Here is a 15,688-nt window from a genome sequence, read left to right on the forward strand (position 1 = left end):
AGAGAAGAAACCCCGCCATCCATTAACCCGTGCAACAGTAGCGGGGCGCGCGCGCACACAATCAATTCTGGTCTATTGTTGAGTGAGTATATACAGATGGCTGACCAATGCCCATCTGTTTGAGCTCCTCGGCTCCGACTCCGACTAGTGTCTTTTCGCCGAAAGTTGGCCGTCACCGCACACCGCACCCTGTGTACATCATGTGTCTGACTCGGGTCCCGGGTAATTGGATGTCCCCCACACGGTAGTCGGGTCGGGAGCGATCTGAGTCAGCCTTGGTGCCTTAGCCGGAAACCGGAGGCCTCAGATACAAAAAAAACAAAAACGGCATCCGAGGTCCACAGAGAGAGAGAGAGAGAGAGAGAGTGTGCGGAACCGATTCAATGTTTACGACCATACCCGCCGTCCCCGTCGTCGTGTTGCGTGACAGCACCATCGAAGGCGCGATCCTATTACAGGCGACTTACACCCTCGATCTCTCGGGGTCTCGGTCTTGCTCGGGGTCTCGGTGCTCCGGACGGAGTCCGAGGTCCGGACCAAAAAAAAAACCTCTTTGACAATCTTGGTCCGGGCCGCGCGCGCGCGCGTGCTTCTTTGTGACCGACACCGAGCGGAGTTAGCGATGGCCTCATCGTGCCTGACACACAAACACACGGAAACCTCTGACAGAAGACGCCGCTCGTCTCATTATCGAACTGCGAGTGCGAGCAGGCCGCGCCCGCGTCGCCGTCGCACAGATCGTAAATCAATACAGAGCCACAAATGCACTGGCAGCCTCTGATAGTCCAACGGCGTGACCACGGCGATACAACAGGGTTACTCCGTTCGCGCTTTTATTTCTGGCTCCGGCCCGAGTTTAGGGGGTCGTAAATTTGATGGTAATTTGTCGCTTCAAAGTCCCGTGCGACTGTGGTGAGCCTGACGTGAGCTCGGCGTGCGATGCTGGTAATCACATTGTTGCGCTGCGATCTGTGTTGTCTGTTTTTTTTTTTTTTTGGGAAGACGTTCCTCCGCCTTGTTCGCAACCGGCGGCCAACCCGCATATCCGCATCCTGGACCCAGTGAAGGTGTCAGGTTTCGCGCGGGTCCTCAAGTCTACGGGGGTTCCGTTTTAGGTATCGATCGATCGCAGACATTGAGACGGCCCGTCAATCGACTTGTGTGGCGACTTCCTTTGCGGTGCCCGTGTAACCCTTTCTACTGTCTTCCTGTGCGAAGGGCACGGAAGGATCAGCGCGTTCGTCGGATAATGGTATGAGGGGGATATTCAGTTCCACACAGACACTTACGTGAACTTTCTGTAGGTTGGTTTGTCTTCGTCCCTAAAAAACAACGGTCTTGACCTGGACGGCCTGCAGGAACTGTAGTCAGTGAGCTAAGGTGACTAGTACTGTCCAGTCCCGGTTGATCCGGTGGATCGATCTTAACGGCATCGCGGAGGTCATGCCACACTTGAGTTGCTGCTACCGCTGCCCAAACCGGGGGTGCTGGGGAAAACCTTCAAACCGACGGGGGGAACACTGGCACCGGCGCACAAGCAAAACACTCCGGTCAACCTTCCTCCGCGCGACTCCGGAGGTTGACCGGCTCCGGCTCCGACCAAACGAAGAACACTGTGGCACAAAACACGAAGACGCAAAATAAAACAAAGCAAAGCTCATGCAATAACAAAACGCGGAGCTGCGCGGAGGGTGCGGTGCGGCCGCGCTCGGTGGTAATGACACTGAGCCCGCGAGTAAGTGCGGAGTGCAGTAGCAAAACATAAACATGGCGGTCGGGGTCGGGGCTGGGGCCTGTGAATTCGGGGCTTGCTCCCAGGGCTAAGCGGGCGAGCGAGACAGTCTTAAGCGACACGCATGACTGGAAAAGCTGGAAGACTATCAAGACTCTACCACACTACCACCACTGGCTCAATCACGGCCGAAGGTCCTTGATTCGGCGGTCAAATCGGGGGGTTTTCCCGACCCCAGATTGCCCACCGAGGCTTTTCTTCGACCGACCGGGTATCTGTGCCCTGTAGGTCTACGGCGTCGTGCCTTGGGTGTGCCTGTAGACTAAACATCTAGCCAAAGCCAAGTGTCGTGGAGGCGTGAAGCAGCATTACGAGCGGCGCAAACACATACACCCGACGCGCCACCCGATGCGCACTAATCGGGCGACACTGCGCGACACTGCGAAGTACAGCACCGACCAGTGATCGTCTGCCGGTGCTGTGCGACAGAAGGGCCCCTACTTCGGATACTCCAGTGAGATACGTACGGGTCCAGCTGCTAGTCCAGACCTGGCTGACCTGGCTGGCTCCCAGTTCTCGGTTGATCGGTGCTCGGTGGCCCAGAATGCTGCAGAACCCAGAACCCTGGGTCCAGAACTCGAGACTCTCGACTCAGCTGACTCAACGACCGCGTTGACACACCGGATTCGCTGGCAAACCTGAAACCGCACCTGGGCGCTTCCGGTGAATACTAGACTATAATGCCGAAAAGTAAGTTGCTTTCACCAGGTGCGCGTTGTGACCCTTTTAACCCAGGACCCAGGGTGCAGTGTGCTAGCCAGGGTAGTGGCTTTGCGCCTGGTGCCGACACTGAGGGTGATTAAAAATGGCGTGTCTAATGGCCGCCCGAGTGGTGAAAAATTGGGGTGTTGTTCAGAACCAATTGGTCGCAGGACACCGACAAAAGGAACGTTCGTACAAGTGTTCGTTGCACACCATGACCAAGCAATGAGCTCACTCCTAATGGGCTTGGTCAGTCAGTGGTCAGTGATAAAGGTGCCTTCTATGGAACGGGATGACGTAGGTGTGTTTTTTGCAACAATCTCGGGCGAGACAGCGAATAGAACGTATCTCAACCGGGGAAAGATAGTGTGAGTTAGTGTATGAGACAGTCTCACAAACAGAGAGAGAGAGTGATGATGGGGGGAGGGGGAGTTGGGCGTGGAGCGAAAATCAGAAACATCCTAATAGAGATTTTCCATCCGTTCCGTTAATCGGCATTAATTACCCTTTTCATGGTCAACACGTACACGCTCAGGGCTTTTAAATAGCCATCAACAACCATCACAATGCTGTCACAAGCCAAATGTTCGTGCCTGTCTCGTTTTACATTCGCCTCTTTACCGACCTGTGTGAGCTCTGTGTGCTGGTGTGATCTCAACGTTTTTCGGACTTTACTTGAGCTCCAAATTCGAGTCCTCATTCGGACCTTCCCCGGGGAGCCTTCTCTAGGTTGTTAGTTTTCGTTTTTTTTTTAGGCAGCGTATAGTATATTGAACGTATCCCTGTCCTACAACTACAACTCCCCTCGGCAGGTCCCACATCACGCTGTGCGATGAAGGAAAAGAGCAAGAACGCGGCCCGATCGCGGCGCGAGAAGGAGAATGCCGAGTTTCTCGAGCTGGCCAAACTGCTGCCGCTGCCGAGCGCCATCACGTCGCAGCTCGACAAGGCGTCCATCATCCGGCTGACCACGTCCTACCTGAAGATGCGCCAAGTCTTCCCGGAGGGCCTGGGGGACGCGTGGGGCTCGCAGCACATCCCGAACAATCCGCGCGACCTCGCCATCAAGGAGCTTGGGTCGCACCTGCTCCAGACGCTGGACGGATTCATCTTCGTCGTCGCACCGGACGGCAAAATTATGTACATCTCCGAGACGGCCTCGGTACACCTGGGGCTGAGCCAGGTCGAGCTGACGGGGAACTCGATCTACGAGTACATCCACAACTACGACCAGGATGAGATGACGTCGGTGTTGTCGCTGCAGCCCAACATGTTCGTCACCTCACCGGCTGGCGGCGGTGGCGGTGGTGCCACCATGGCCGACGTCCAGGGCTCGTCGGCACTGCTCGGAACCGGTGCCACCGTTCTCGCCATGGTCGGAGATACCGTAGCAGCGGCGGCGGCAGCCGCCGCGGCTGCCGCGGTGGAATCACCCATCTCACCCTTCGCCGGATTGCTCCAACCGGCGACGCCTGAATCCCCTCCACAGGCCGTCAGTGCGTCGGGTCAGCCAGCAGGACTGACGCCTAGTGATCTACCCGCAATGCATCACCACCGTCAACATCACCATCAGCAACAGCAACAGCAACAGCAACAGCAGCAGCAGCTGGCCGAAAGCCTTTCTCCACTCGGTTCGGCCTCGAGCACACCGTTCGTTGGCGCGGCGTACGGGTACGGGCAGCCACACCAACACCACCACGGGGGGAACTATCACCAGCACCAGCACCACCACCATCACCACCACACCTACGGTCAGCACCAGCACTCGCAGACGATCGAGATCGAGCGGACGTTCTTTTTGCGCATGAAGTGCGTGCTGGCGAAGCGGAACGCTGGCCTCACGACGAGCGGCTACAAGGTAATGGCTCCGCTTCGAACTCCGACCCAAACGGCTCCAACTAAACTTCTCCCCCGCACGCACAGGTGATCCACTGCTCGGGCTACCTGAAGGCTCGGATCTACCCGGGTGACGCAACGTACGGCGATGGGCACAGCTGCATACAGAACCTGGGCCTGGTAGCGGTCGGTCACTCGCTTCCACCGTCGGCCATTACGGAAATCAAGCTGTACCAGAACATGTTCATGTTCCGTGCCAGCATGGACCTAAAGTTGATTTTTCTCGACGCCAAGTAAGTGCCGTAAATGGCGGATCGGGTTTCCGGGGACCGTGTTGACACAGCCGCCCCCGGTAAATCCCCGCCGTTTGTCAAATCGCTGCCCATTAGCCGGGCGGGACTAATCGATGTCGGTCGTTTCATTCCAACCACCACCACCAGAGTCGCCCAGCTGACGGGGTACGAGCCGCAGGATCTGATCGAGAAAACGCTCTACCAGTACGTCCACTCGGCCGACATTCTCCATATGCGCTACTCGCATCAAATCTGTAAGTGCCCGCGGCCACCAACCCCCGATTGATTCTCACACTCCCTTTTTTACCGTCCATTTATGTGAACACAACAAAAAACAACCGCCGCCCCGTGCTAGTAATGTACAAGGGGCAGGTTACGACGAAGTACTATCGATTCCTTACGAAGGGTGGCGGCTGGACGTGGGTGCAGTCGTACGCCACCGTCGTCCACAATACGCGGTCCTCGCGCCCACACTGCATCGTCAGCGTCAATTACGTGCTTAGGTAAGTGGCTCCGGTTCGAACGAAAGCCTCGCCCGAGACTTTGCCATTGTGATTATTAGTATCGTTTTCTGTAACGAGGGGCGGGCGGTGCGATACTTTCCGAGAGCAATCCAATTCCATCCAGAGTCTCCGATTAATTGACGCTAAGGCTGAGTAATGTGACCAATATCGGCCGCCCGTCACAGCACACCACCGCCTACAAGCCCACCGCCAATGGCAGAGATTTTGGCGCCGATTGCATAACTTATGGCGGCGATTGCATAACTTATGGCGCCGATGGTCGGAAGTCGTGTTGTGTCGTTAAAAGGATTGGAGCAGGCTTTCAATCTCTCTTACCCTGTCTCTCTCTCTCTCTCTCTCTCTCTCTCTCTCTCTCTCTCTCTCTCGAACGCACAGCAATCAGGAAGTACAGGACCTGCTGCTGAACGAGGTGCAACACTCGTCAGGTGGCAACCACGCGCACCAGCACCAGCCGGCAAGCGTGAAACCGGAGGTAGTATCGGTTGTCAGCAGCAAGAACACGAGCACCAACAGTGACGCATCGAACGACCGCAGCAACGAGCCGGCTACGGCGCTAGTGGCGTCGGTGACCCCGAGTACGGCTGGCGTTCCCACGCACATGTCTCCGGTCGGTGGGACGTTAGCAACCCGCAGTTCGACGAACACGGTACCATCGCATCAGGCGACGGCCTACCAGTACGGTGCACTGGCGCCGATGCCGAAGGACTACCAACAGGCGGCCCCGCTGCAGGCCCCGGACCAGCAACAGCAGCATCAGCAGCAGCAGTACCCGCAGCACTACCAGCAGGTGCACCAGCAGGACCAGCACCATCCCCAGCCGCATCACCAACATCACCAGCAGCAGCAGCAACGCCAGCCGTATCAGCAGCAGCAGCAGGCGAACTTTATTCAGTTGGCCGCGCTGGACGGTGACGCCAGTATGGGAGCGGTGCCGGTGGGGCCTTCGGCCTGTTTGGTCGCCCAAGGCCACGGAGTCGCGCCACCGATGGCCCTGCACACCGCCGCGCACGACAGCTACGAGCTGCAGATGGCCGGATACGATGGGTCTGCCGGCGGCGGCGGCGGTGAGCCGACCGGTGGCTACTGCCTGAACCTGGGCGGTGGCCCGGAGCCCGGTTCCGGCCAACCGGAAACGGCCGACGCCGGACCGTTCCTGGAGCCGTACTACGAGCAGTTCTACGGTGGCGGGTACGACACCCGGCACGATCCGCTCGGGTTGCGCCCGTTTTCGGCCAGCTCGAACAGCTGCAGCAGCTCGGAGGGGGACGGCCCTCCAATCGGCTCGGCTCAGGTGCAGCACTCACAACAACAGGCTCAACAACACCAGCCCCAGCACCACCACCACCGGCACCAGGAACCGGCGCGACATTCGGTCTATGCCGGTGGTATTGGCGGTGACGGTGATGGACATCACGGAAACGTGCAGCCTCTCGGTGCCCCCATGCTCTCGGCGGTGGTGTCAGGCGGTGGTGTGCTGAGGCAGGTGAGCAACCCGACGTCTGGGCTCGATTACGGTGATCTGCTGGAGACCGACAGTGTCGATGAGCTGCACTTTGCTTCCCCGAATGGACATCACCTCCATCAGCAGCAGCACCATCAGCAGCCCCTTCAAACTGACCACCATCCACACTACCACAATCATCTCCAGCGGGTGGGATCCTACCTCTACGAGGCGCCCCTGAATGGGGGCAAGGCACGTGCCACGGACTCCCCATTTGACACCGTACTCTCGCAGCAGCAACGCTCCTTGCACGGCTACCTGGAAGATACCTCGGTACCGGAGCAGCAGGGTCCGCTCGGCGAACCAATGGACGAGGCGGCATCGGCACTGATCCACAGCCTCGACAAGCTGTCACCGAAGCTAGCGACTGCGGCGGCTTCCGCCGGACGCAGCACCACGGCCATAACGGCCAACGAGAGCTTAATTAATAACAACGCTAATCACTGTAATGGCGGCACTAACGGCGACCCAACCGCCAATCAGCATCATAATGGCCACTATCCACACCCGCACCACCACCACCTCGACCAGCGCAACAACAAAAACAAAGTCAACAACAATGACAGTAAGATTAGCAACAACAACAACAACAACAGCGACATTTCCCATAGTGCCGGCAAGCGGTACGCGTCCCGTACGTCCGTCGTGGCACTAGCCGACCGGCCGGAGGACGTCCAGGAGCAGCACTACGCCGACAGTGCGTTCGGTTCCCAGTACACGAGCGTCATAGTCGAGTCGTCGTCGGCGTCCTCGTCCTCGCCAACGTCGTCGTCTTCGTCGTCCTCAACGTCCTCGTCTTTGCCGCAGGCGGCGGCGGCGGCGGCGGCGGCGGCGGCGGCGGCCGGCGAGTTTGGCCGCACTTAGGCGGGCCGCCACACTCCGTTTTGCGAGGCACTTTAATCTGAGCGGATTACGGGCGTTCCAGCACTCCCTTTTTTATGCCGGTGAACCCAGCTCCCACGCGAAACGGGATGTTACGGGGGGATGTGTTCGGATATCCGGACTTCAATCACCAGCCGGTCGCCGGTTTGGGGATTGAGTTTGATTGCGTTAATAAGTGTTTTTGTTTGCTTGCTTAACTTGATTAATATAATGTTCGCCCTGTCGTTTTCACATAACTTTTATTTGCTTTGCACACACACACGAACAAGGCGAAGCGCTGCAAGCAGACGCCCTCGCACCCTTTGGCACCGTCGCCGACTTTTCCCGGCTTCTGGCGCAGGATGCGCAGCCCTGTCACGCGATTTCCTGTTCGCTTTTCCCGTCTCTTTCAGCTGTGATGAATCGCCCTGTTCTTTGATTGTTACTGAGCCACCAGAAATAACACCAGAGCAGGATCGATTGGCGATGAGCATAATTATCCTAGTGTTTGTTGGGAATAAAGAACTCGCATTCAAGTTTGCCCTCATGAGGCGGGCTAAACTGAACATCATGCTCATCTGTCTTTAGAAACACATCCTGCCTACCTGCTGCCTATCTGAGTAACGCAGAGCACAGAAATGTAGGAACACCACCAAGTGTTGGAGTGTTGGAAAACATAATAAGTATTTGACGAGGCACAACAAGAGACGAAGCAAGTCCAACTTTCTCACCAAAAGCTGCAGGTGTGTGTTCGGGTGGAGTTTAAAAATCACATGCGCCACCAGATTGGTTTCGGGTAGGTCAAACCCGAAATCGCTGCGATTGACTGGGCGTTCTAGTGTAAGTATACTTTGTACACTTTCGACTTCTCTGGTGGTTCCAATGTTTCACATGATTCACATACATGATTTTCATTAGCCTCATACAGTCTGTTTTCCTTTGCGCAAATAAAGTTTCAAAGGTTTCGGTGATTGCTTGATTAGTTTGAAAGCTGAAATTGATGGTAAGAAAATGATGTTTGAGTTCGTTACGAAGATATAGCATGTGAATGATGGTCATAAGAAAAAGCTGATCAGGAATTAGCACAGGATGATCCCAAGATGAAATATGTACCGTGCTTGCATTCTAGCAACGTGACATCCTTGCCATTAATTTTCAAAATGACGTCTCCGATCTCCACCTGAAACAGAAGAGATTAGTAACACGCAGTTAGTGATACAGCTGACGATGCAGTGGCGAAACAAATTTTATCATCTGAACATTCAAATAGAAAACGAAATTGACGCGTCTTTTTAAATCGCTCTTTTAAACCGCTTGGCATTATTATATGATGTAATGAGGAGGAGCATTGGGGAAAATATACTTTGTTTTTCAATGTGAATGTTTCAAAAATGCTTTTTTAAAGCATTAAGTGTTTAATTTATTAGCGCTTATTTAAACATTAAACATTGTACTTAAACATTAGATAACGCTTAGTCACTAAACACGGCAGTAGTACACTCCCTCTGGGTTCGGCCAAACTGTTAGGTTGGTGCGATATGATTGTACCAGTTTACGTCGATGTCTGCAACTAGAGGAAACGATCAGTACTACTGAGACGAGGTTGAGGTTCCAATATACCTACGCTTTCTCACGCTATGGTTGTTGATTGTACCGAAAGATTTAACGATATCTAATCCCTGCTGTAACTGGACGATAGTTCAATAATAGTAATAAAAGGAGCAACCGTGACGCACGTTTATTGCACTGTTGAAAAAGTAGGTATAAGGGATTGAGGATGGGCGATGTTGTGAATTTCAATAAACGGAAAATGTTTGCTTTGTTCTGTGGTGCTGATTTCTAGATTTTCCTTTTTCTGATTTCGCTTTTTGTTATAATTATGAAAATAACCCTATCGATTTATTTTATAGCTTCATGTTTAACCACGTTAGACATAACGGGTCTGCACGCCCGGTCACCTAATGCTGTTGACTATTTTCACCCGTTTCCTTACGTTTATTGCAATCCTCAAGAGTAATCAATTTCAAAGAAGAGAATTTATCGTTTTGCTATTGACACTACATGATAAGTAAACACTCTAACAGCTAAAATGTCCTATTTGTTCCAACGCTCCACATTCTATCGTTGCTACGCAGCCGAATTTTGATGACGGGTTCAAGTGATTGCACATCAACCTGATCAGGGATGTTTTAAGCCGGCCGTAAAAGTGACTATCCGAGGTTTGAAAGTAAAAATACCGACGTCGGTGTACTGATTTGTTGTCTTTCTCGTATAATAAATTTTGCATTTTCGTAGAGTGCGTATAATCATCACGTGACTACTGTCAATTTAAGGTTTCAGAGAATATGCTTTACCCATACTGAATTTTATTACGGACTTGCAAGCTCATGGATCATGACAAATATAACTTTCGCTTCAAATAGACGGAAACAAATTAGATTCCTTCACGACAAACCAGAAGGTTACTGACCAACATGTTTCTTTTTGGATGCCGCAAGCAAGCACAACAGTGAACACCCCTGTAACACCCATGAAACTACAATAAAAAAAATGTTAATTAAAGTAAACAAAATCACGTAAAACAGCATGCAGTAAAGATATGTTCACCTGTTCACATACGCAACACTAGAACATAATAATGAAAATGAGGAATAAATAATAAACTATTTTTTTCTAACAAAGAAAAGGAATTATTGATTGACTGTCGCGATGGAACTACATTGGATTGAGGGATACGATACGATACATGGATTCTCCATAGAAAATGGCTTAAGCAAATCTTCTTAATCCTCCAATTTGCCATTTGTCCTCGGAACCGGCCGTTGACAATATTATAGAAAGAAAAGAATTATTTACTTCAATTTGACGCCAAGCCGTACTAGAAAACGTGCCAAGACACTCTACCTTAAACCACCAGTCTGTCGTGGTGCAAGATCGCCCGTAGTCATCCCCCAGGCTGCTGTACTGATCTTTCATTCCATTCTGAGTACAACTGTTTAAAAAACGTATCCCATGTATGTGCAACTAAAACGTGTGTGTTTAATACTTGACGAGCGCCTTCAAATAGCGCCTTCATTTTGTTTCAATTCAAAATACTATGTTCTGATGTAAGTCGTCCGTAGATCATAATTGGCAGGCCATACTACAATGAACAACGGTTTGTGCATTTCTAGAGTTCTGCAAAATCGTGACATTCTTTTTGATCCATAGGCATAGTGATAGGCGCAGAGCAAACACATAACTTTACAAATAAAGTTATACAAAGAAAATTATGAATTTCAAACAGGCAATGTATGCATATCATAGGGCGTATCTACTGTAATGGCAACAAAGGATTGTCACTTTAGTACCACTGATCGGCATATATCTGTAGTTTTCTTAAAATAAGAGAATATTTCAATGACCATGACAAACAATACCCGAAAAATAATATAGCTTACTGATTATAGGGCTCCTAAAAGAGCCATTTGATACTTTCCTAACTGATGGTGTATAACCATTAAAAATATCTCCTTCATATAATACTATGCACAATAGAAGAATAAGAACCACACGCATTCACGAAAGATTGTTTAACAACCAACAACCAGAACAAGATTTTTTAATGACCAAGAGAGGCATGAGAGGGGTATCGTGAGGCTACCTTCAAAATGGCAACAAATTTTCCAACAAAACGGTGCATTTTTGACGCACATCGGACCATCGGAAATATGTTACATAATGTTTTGAAATTCACTCGAAAAACCTCGATGACTTTTTCCCTAACCTTATAAAATACAATCATTCCTCTCTAATAAAGACAACATCGTACCCGTCGAGAATGCACTGTCTACTGTATCACCCAAAGGAGTGTCTTATCCCCAATCCTGTTCAACAAATACATCTCGGACATTCCCAGAGTCCAAAACTGCATCAGCGCCGAAAGGAAAACCCCAAACAGTGTCAACTTAACCCCCTACTAACAAACTTAACAAAGCCCTGCAAAAATATTCCAATTATTGCCAGACAGGGAAACTTAAAATTAACGTCACAAAATCTGAGGCCATACTCGTATACTTTACAAGGTGCACAAGCCAACCCTGAATCCCAAGTCGTTGTTTAAAAATTAACAACACCGAAACTCCATAGAAACAATCAACAAAATATAAAGGAATACTCCTTGATAAGCATCTAACCTTCCAAACACATATCGACAGCATCGGTTTCAAATGTCCAAACTGTCAATGAGAAACCAAATCCTTATCGACAAATGGTTAAACAGACCAATCATGTCCGCGGCTCCCATCTGGTTATATTTCAGATTTATTCAAGTCAAGTCATTTTACCTACACCAACACCAATCAAAAACCCAAGAATTACCCCTACTACTACTAGGATAACTACCGCTACTGTCGACAGAGGGGCAGAAGATGGACTAGGCGGTTGTGGCGCATTATTGTCCATTCCGCTAGTCAGCCCCACGTCGGCATCGGGGCCCACGTTCGGCTGATGATCCTTTTTTCCGCTATTCGGCCCCACGTCGGCAGTCACCTTTAGAATCGAGTGGCTTACTTCGGGCAATTTTGCGTGCTTCGCTGGTGAAGAACGAGGCGCCGGAATGGAGCTGGCTTTCGGTGGCATTGGGCTTTTTTTTGATGCAATTTTGCCTCTGGTGACGGCAATTGCGGACCGCGTTCCTGCTTTTTATGTATTTGCAAAAGCATTGATTAGGGGTTTTGGTGAAATAGTCTCCACAAATACATACCACGTGGAATTTGGGGTAGAATTGGATCGCCAGCCGGTTGAGGGCCTTGTAAAAAACCCCCGCTACAGACTAGTTCTTTTATTTTCGCGTCTGAAGTAGATATAAGGAACGTAGTAAAAGATTTTCATTCGCCTCACACAGTTTCTTACCTTTGCGTAAATAAAGTTCCATAATTCTCGGTGACCTTGTGATTAGATTGAAAACTGAAATTGATAGAAACAAAAGGTATTTGAGTTCGTTACGAAGATATAGCATGTGAATGATGGTCATAAGAATAAGCTGATCAGGAATTAGCACAGGATGATCCCAAGATGAAATATGTACCGTGCTTGCATTCTAGCAACGTGACATCCTTGCCATTAATTTTCAAAATGACATCTCCGATCTCCATCTGAAACAGAAGAGATTAGTAACACGCAGTTAGTGATACAGCTGACGATACAGTGGCGAAACAAACTTTATCATCTGAACATTAAAAAAGAAAGTGAAATTAACGCGTCTTTTTAAATCGCTCTTTTAAACCACTTGGCAATATTATATGAAGCAATTGAAACGAATATGAAACTAAACTTTGTTTCGCACGAGAGACATTTTTCAATGTGAATGTAAATTAGTGTATTTCACATCCTGTTACTGCACGAGCATAACGGGCGCGACAAACGATAAACATTGCGGAACGAGTGACGCTCGACCACCGGCGAATGAACGGAATATTGCGAAACATGCAACAAGCGACCGATCGGGAAAGAAAGAAAAACATTGTGAACCGATCGACACCAGGCAGTTGATTGCCTGAATAAAAATTTGGTTGGACAGGCCCAACGTCTCCAGACAGATCCAGGCCGAGATCCAGATCGGCCAAGATCCAGATCGGATCGGCGGCATAGATTCCCTCCTTTTGTTGTCGCTGGCCCCACTGGCAAGCTAGGAGGTTTTTCGTTCCTTCGCGGGGGCCTGCTTGCACGGGGAGTCAGAAGCGACACGTGTGCCCGATCTGCAAGGGAGGCTGCAGAAACATGCGAGCGTTTCTGCAAGCAACCAGTCGGAGAGAGGTGGACACTAGCTAGGATTCATCGGATGTGCTTCAACATGAAGATTTCCGGAGAGCAGGGCAAGGAGTATACTGTAAGAGATGTGAAAACAGTGCTCTCCTTGCTACTACCCAGGCAGACCCTGGATGTCAACGAGTTGGCATTCAAGTACCTGCACCTGCAGAAGACACCGATCGCGTCTTATGTCGACGCCCGTCCCCGTATTCTGATCGGGTTGCGGCATTATCAGCTCGGTCTAGGGCTGAAACGTAAAGAGGGAAAAATGGGAGAGCCAGCAGCTCTCAAAACAGGGCTCGGATGGACAGTCTGCGGGGAACGTCAAACGGGAAAAAATGCTTATACGCTCCACGCCAGTGAGTGTAACAACAAAGGCGACAACTCAGGCGGGAACAACTCGGACTCCGGCAGATCGTCGTCGGAAGCATTCAGTGCGTCTACGGTGGGAAATCGGACCACACGGCAGAAACGTAGACCGCCTGATCTCAAGCCGGCGGTGGGCGGGCATGGATCGCCTGGCGCAAAGCGCGCCACACCACCTGGTGCCCACCACCACGAGCCGCAAAGACATGAGTTGACGTACACCAATGTAAGGTAATATTAAAACGATCAGTTCGATATTGTGGAATGTTTTCACACGTCTCCGTATAGAGTACAGTTACTCGTATATCGTAAAAGAATTTAGTCCGTAACAAGCAGCATGCGACTTTGGATGTAGTAGGCATCGAAAACCACGAAAAAAGAAAATGGGCGCTTCTCATCGAACATTCTATCGATCCTGATTTGCTTCGCTATTTTTTTGGCGTCGTCTGCGCTAGTTTCCGGACCTCGTCTCACTTCGCGGCGCGCCGTCGCTCCACCTATACACTATCACTACACTACGTTCGGATCGCAATTCCACCAACCGACCCCGTCCCCGCCTCACTGTTCACGCGCGATATCTCCGTTTAGCCCTCCGAGCCAACTGCAACTGCGTGAGATACCTAGAGCCGACGATGGGTCAGGCGGCATGGATGATTGACTGCTCCACACACACAGCATCGTTTCAAATAACAACTGGCCTAGGACCTAAGTGCGTCCATCAGCGAAATCCTAGCGCGATCAAACATAGAGGATCGGTTTCTTTTAATTGGCGACTTTAATCAGCCTACTGGCTCGCACGGCTTCAGAAATCACCTGTTTTGGGAGCTCCTAAGCTTCCACGGACTGATGCAGAAAAACTGCATATACAATGCCAACGGTCGCATGCTGGATCTAGTCCTCGTTAACGATGCACTGGATAGGGCTGCGCTCGTTATCGAGCAACCCATCGTGCTTCTCCCATGCGACACTCATCATCCTGCTCTGCTTGTAGACGTTGCTCTTACCGCTAACAGCCCAGGGGTCCTCGAGGTCCTCGAATAAATCAACAATTGACTTAAATTTTAGACGAGCTGACTATGCACTCATAAGTGACATCATTGCCGGCACTGAATGCGGGGAGCTGTACAGTGCAACAAATATCGACAGCGCAGTGCGCTTCTTCAACGACACTCTGCGAAGCATACCTCGCGGCTGCTGTGCCAATGTGCAGACCACCCCGCGCTCCGCCCTGGTCTAACCGATCGCTAATATCAATGAAACGACGTAAGAACCGAGCGCGACTGCTGGCTAAACTACACCCGACGCATGCGAATATCTTGTACCTCCGAGCAGTGAGCGGAGCGTATCGCGCACTAAACAGGATGTTCTACCGGCAGCATGTGCATAAAATGGAGGGCAACCTGCGGTGCAATCCGAGGGCATTCTGGAAATTTGTCAACGATAAGCGACGTACGCACCAGGCCCCATGTGACATACAGTATTGTGGTGTTACTGCCAAGTCGGATCGGGATAAATGCGAAGTTTTTGCCAATCGATTCCGGGACGTTTTCTCCACACATACCAGCGACGCCTGTGCAATCGAACTAGCCGCCTTCAGTGTACCGACCAATGTCCTGCAATCTATTTCTCTGATTGTCGACACCAACGCAGTCGAGCGAGCGATTCTGAAACTAAAGACGAGCTACAGTGCTGGACCCGACGGTATACCTGCTGCCGTAATCAAACTCTGTCCAACTCGGATACCGCACCAGTTGGCACGATACCAACGATCAATATAAACAGTCAGCGCAACCTCGACTGTTAGCACGCTTGAGAGTGAAGTAACATTGTATCAGCATAATTATTCTCCGAACGCGACGCTCGAACGACACACGGTCACACGGTCACCAGCTACGAGAAGACATCGTATCGACGCCCGAGCCCCAGAGAAGACATTTTATGCTGAGTTGCATAATACGATCAACCAATCATATCGACAGAAGAAGACGTCATCGCACACACCACCGAGATGGCGCCAGCACGA

General features: G+C 50.9%; 1 protein-coding gene across 1 annotated transcript; it reads left to right on the plus strand.

The window, feature by feature from the left end:
- The first annotated feature begins 2,472 nt into the window (after nt 1-2,472).
- Nucleotides 2,473-7,743, plus strand: LOC128278410 (protein single-minded-like). Its single transcript, XM_053017142.1, has 6 exons — nt 2,473-2,482; nt 3,307-4,352; nt 4,418-4,623; nt 4,771-4,877; nt 4,979-5,126; nt 5,523-7,743. Exons 1-6 carry the CDS (start codon nt 2,473-2,475, stop codon nt 7,510-7,512), a joined length of 3,507 nt encoding a protein of 1,168 aa, XP_052873102.1. The 3' UTR covers nt 7,513-7,743.
- The last annotated feature ends 7,945 nt before the right edge of the window (nt 7,744-15,688 follow it).

Source organism: Anopheles cruzii, chromosome X (genome assembly GCF_943734635.1).
Source record: "Anopheles cruzii chromosome X, idAnoCruzAS_RS32_06, whole genome shotgun sequence".
Classification (NCBI taxonomy): Eukaryota; Metazoa; Arthropoda; class Insecta; order Diptera; family Culicidae; genus Anopheles; species Anopheles cruzii.

What these genes read in the sequence shown, in the direction of transcription:
- LOC128278410 (XM_053017142.1), top strand. An exon ending in TCACGACGAGCGGCTACAAG is followed by an intron (nt 4,353 to 4,417) that starts GTAATGGCTCCG and finishes CCGCACGCACAG; the next exon opens with GTGATCCACTGCTCGGGCTA. An exon ending in AGCGTCAATTACGTGCTTAG is followed by an intron (nt 5,127 to 5,522) that starts GTAAGTGGCTCC and finishes TCGAACGCACAG; the next exon opens with CAATCAGGAAGTACAGGACC.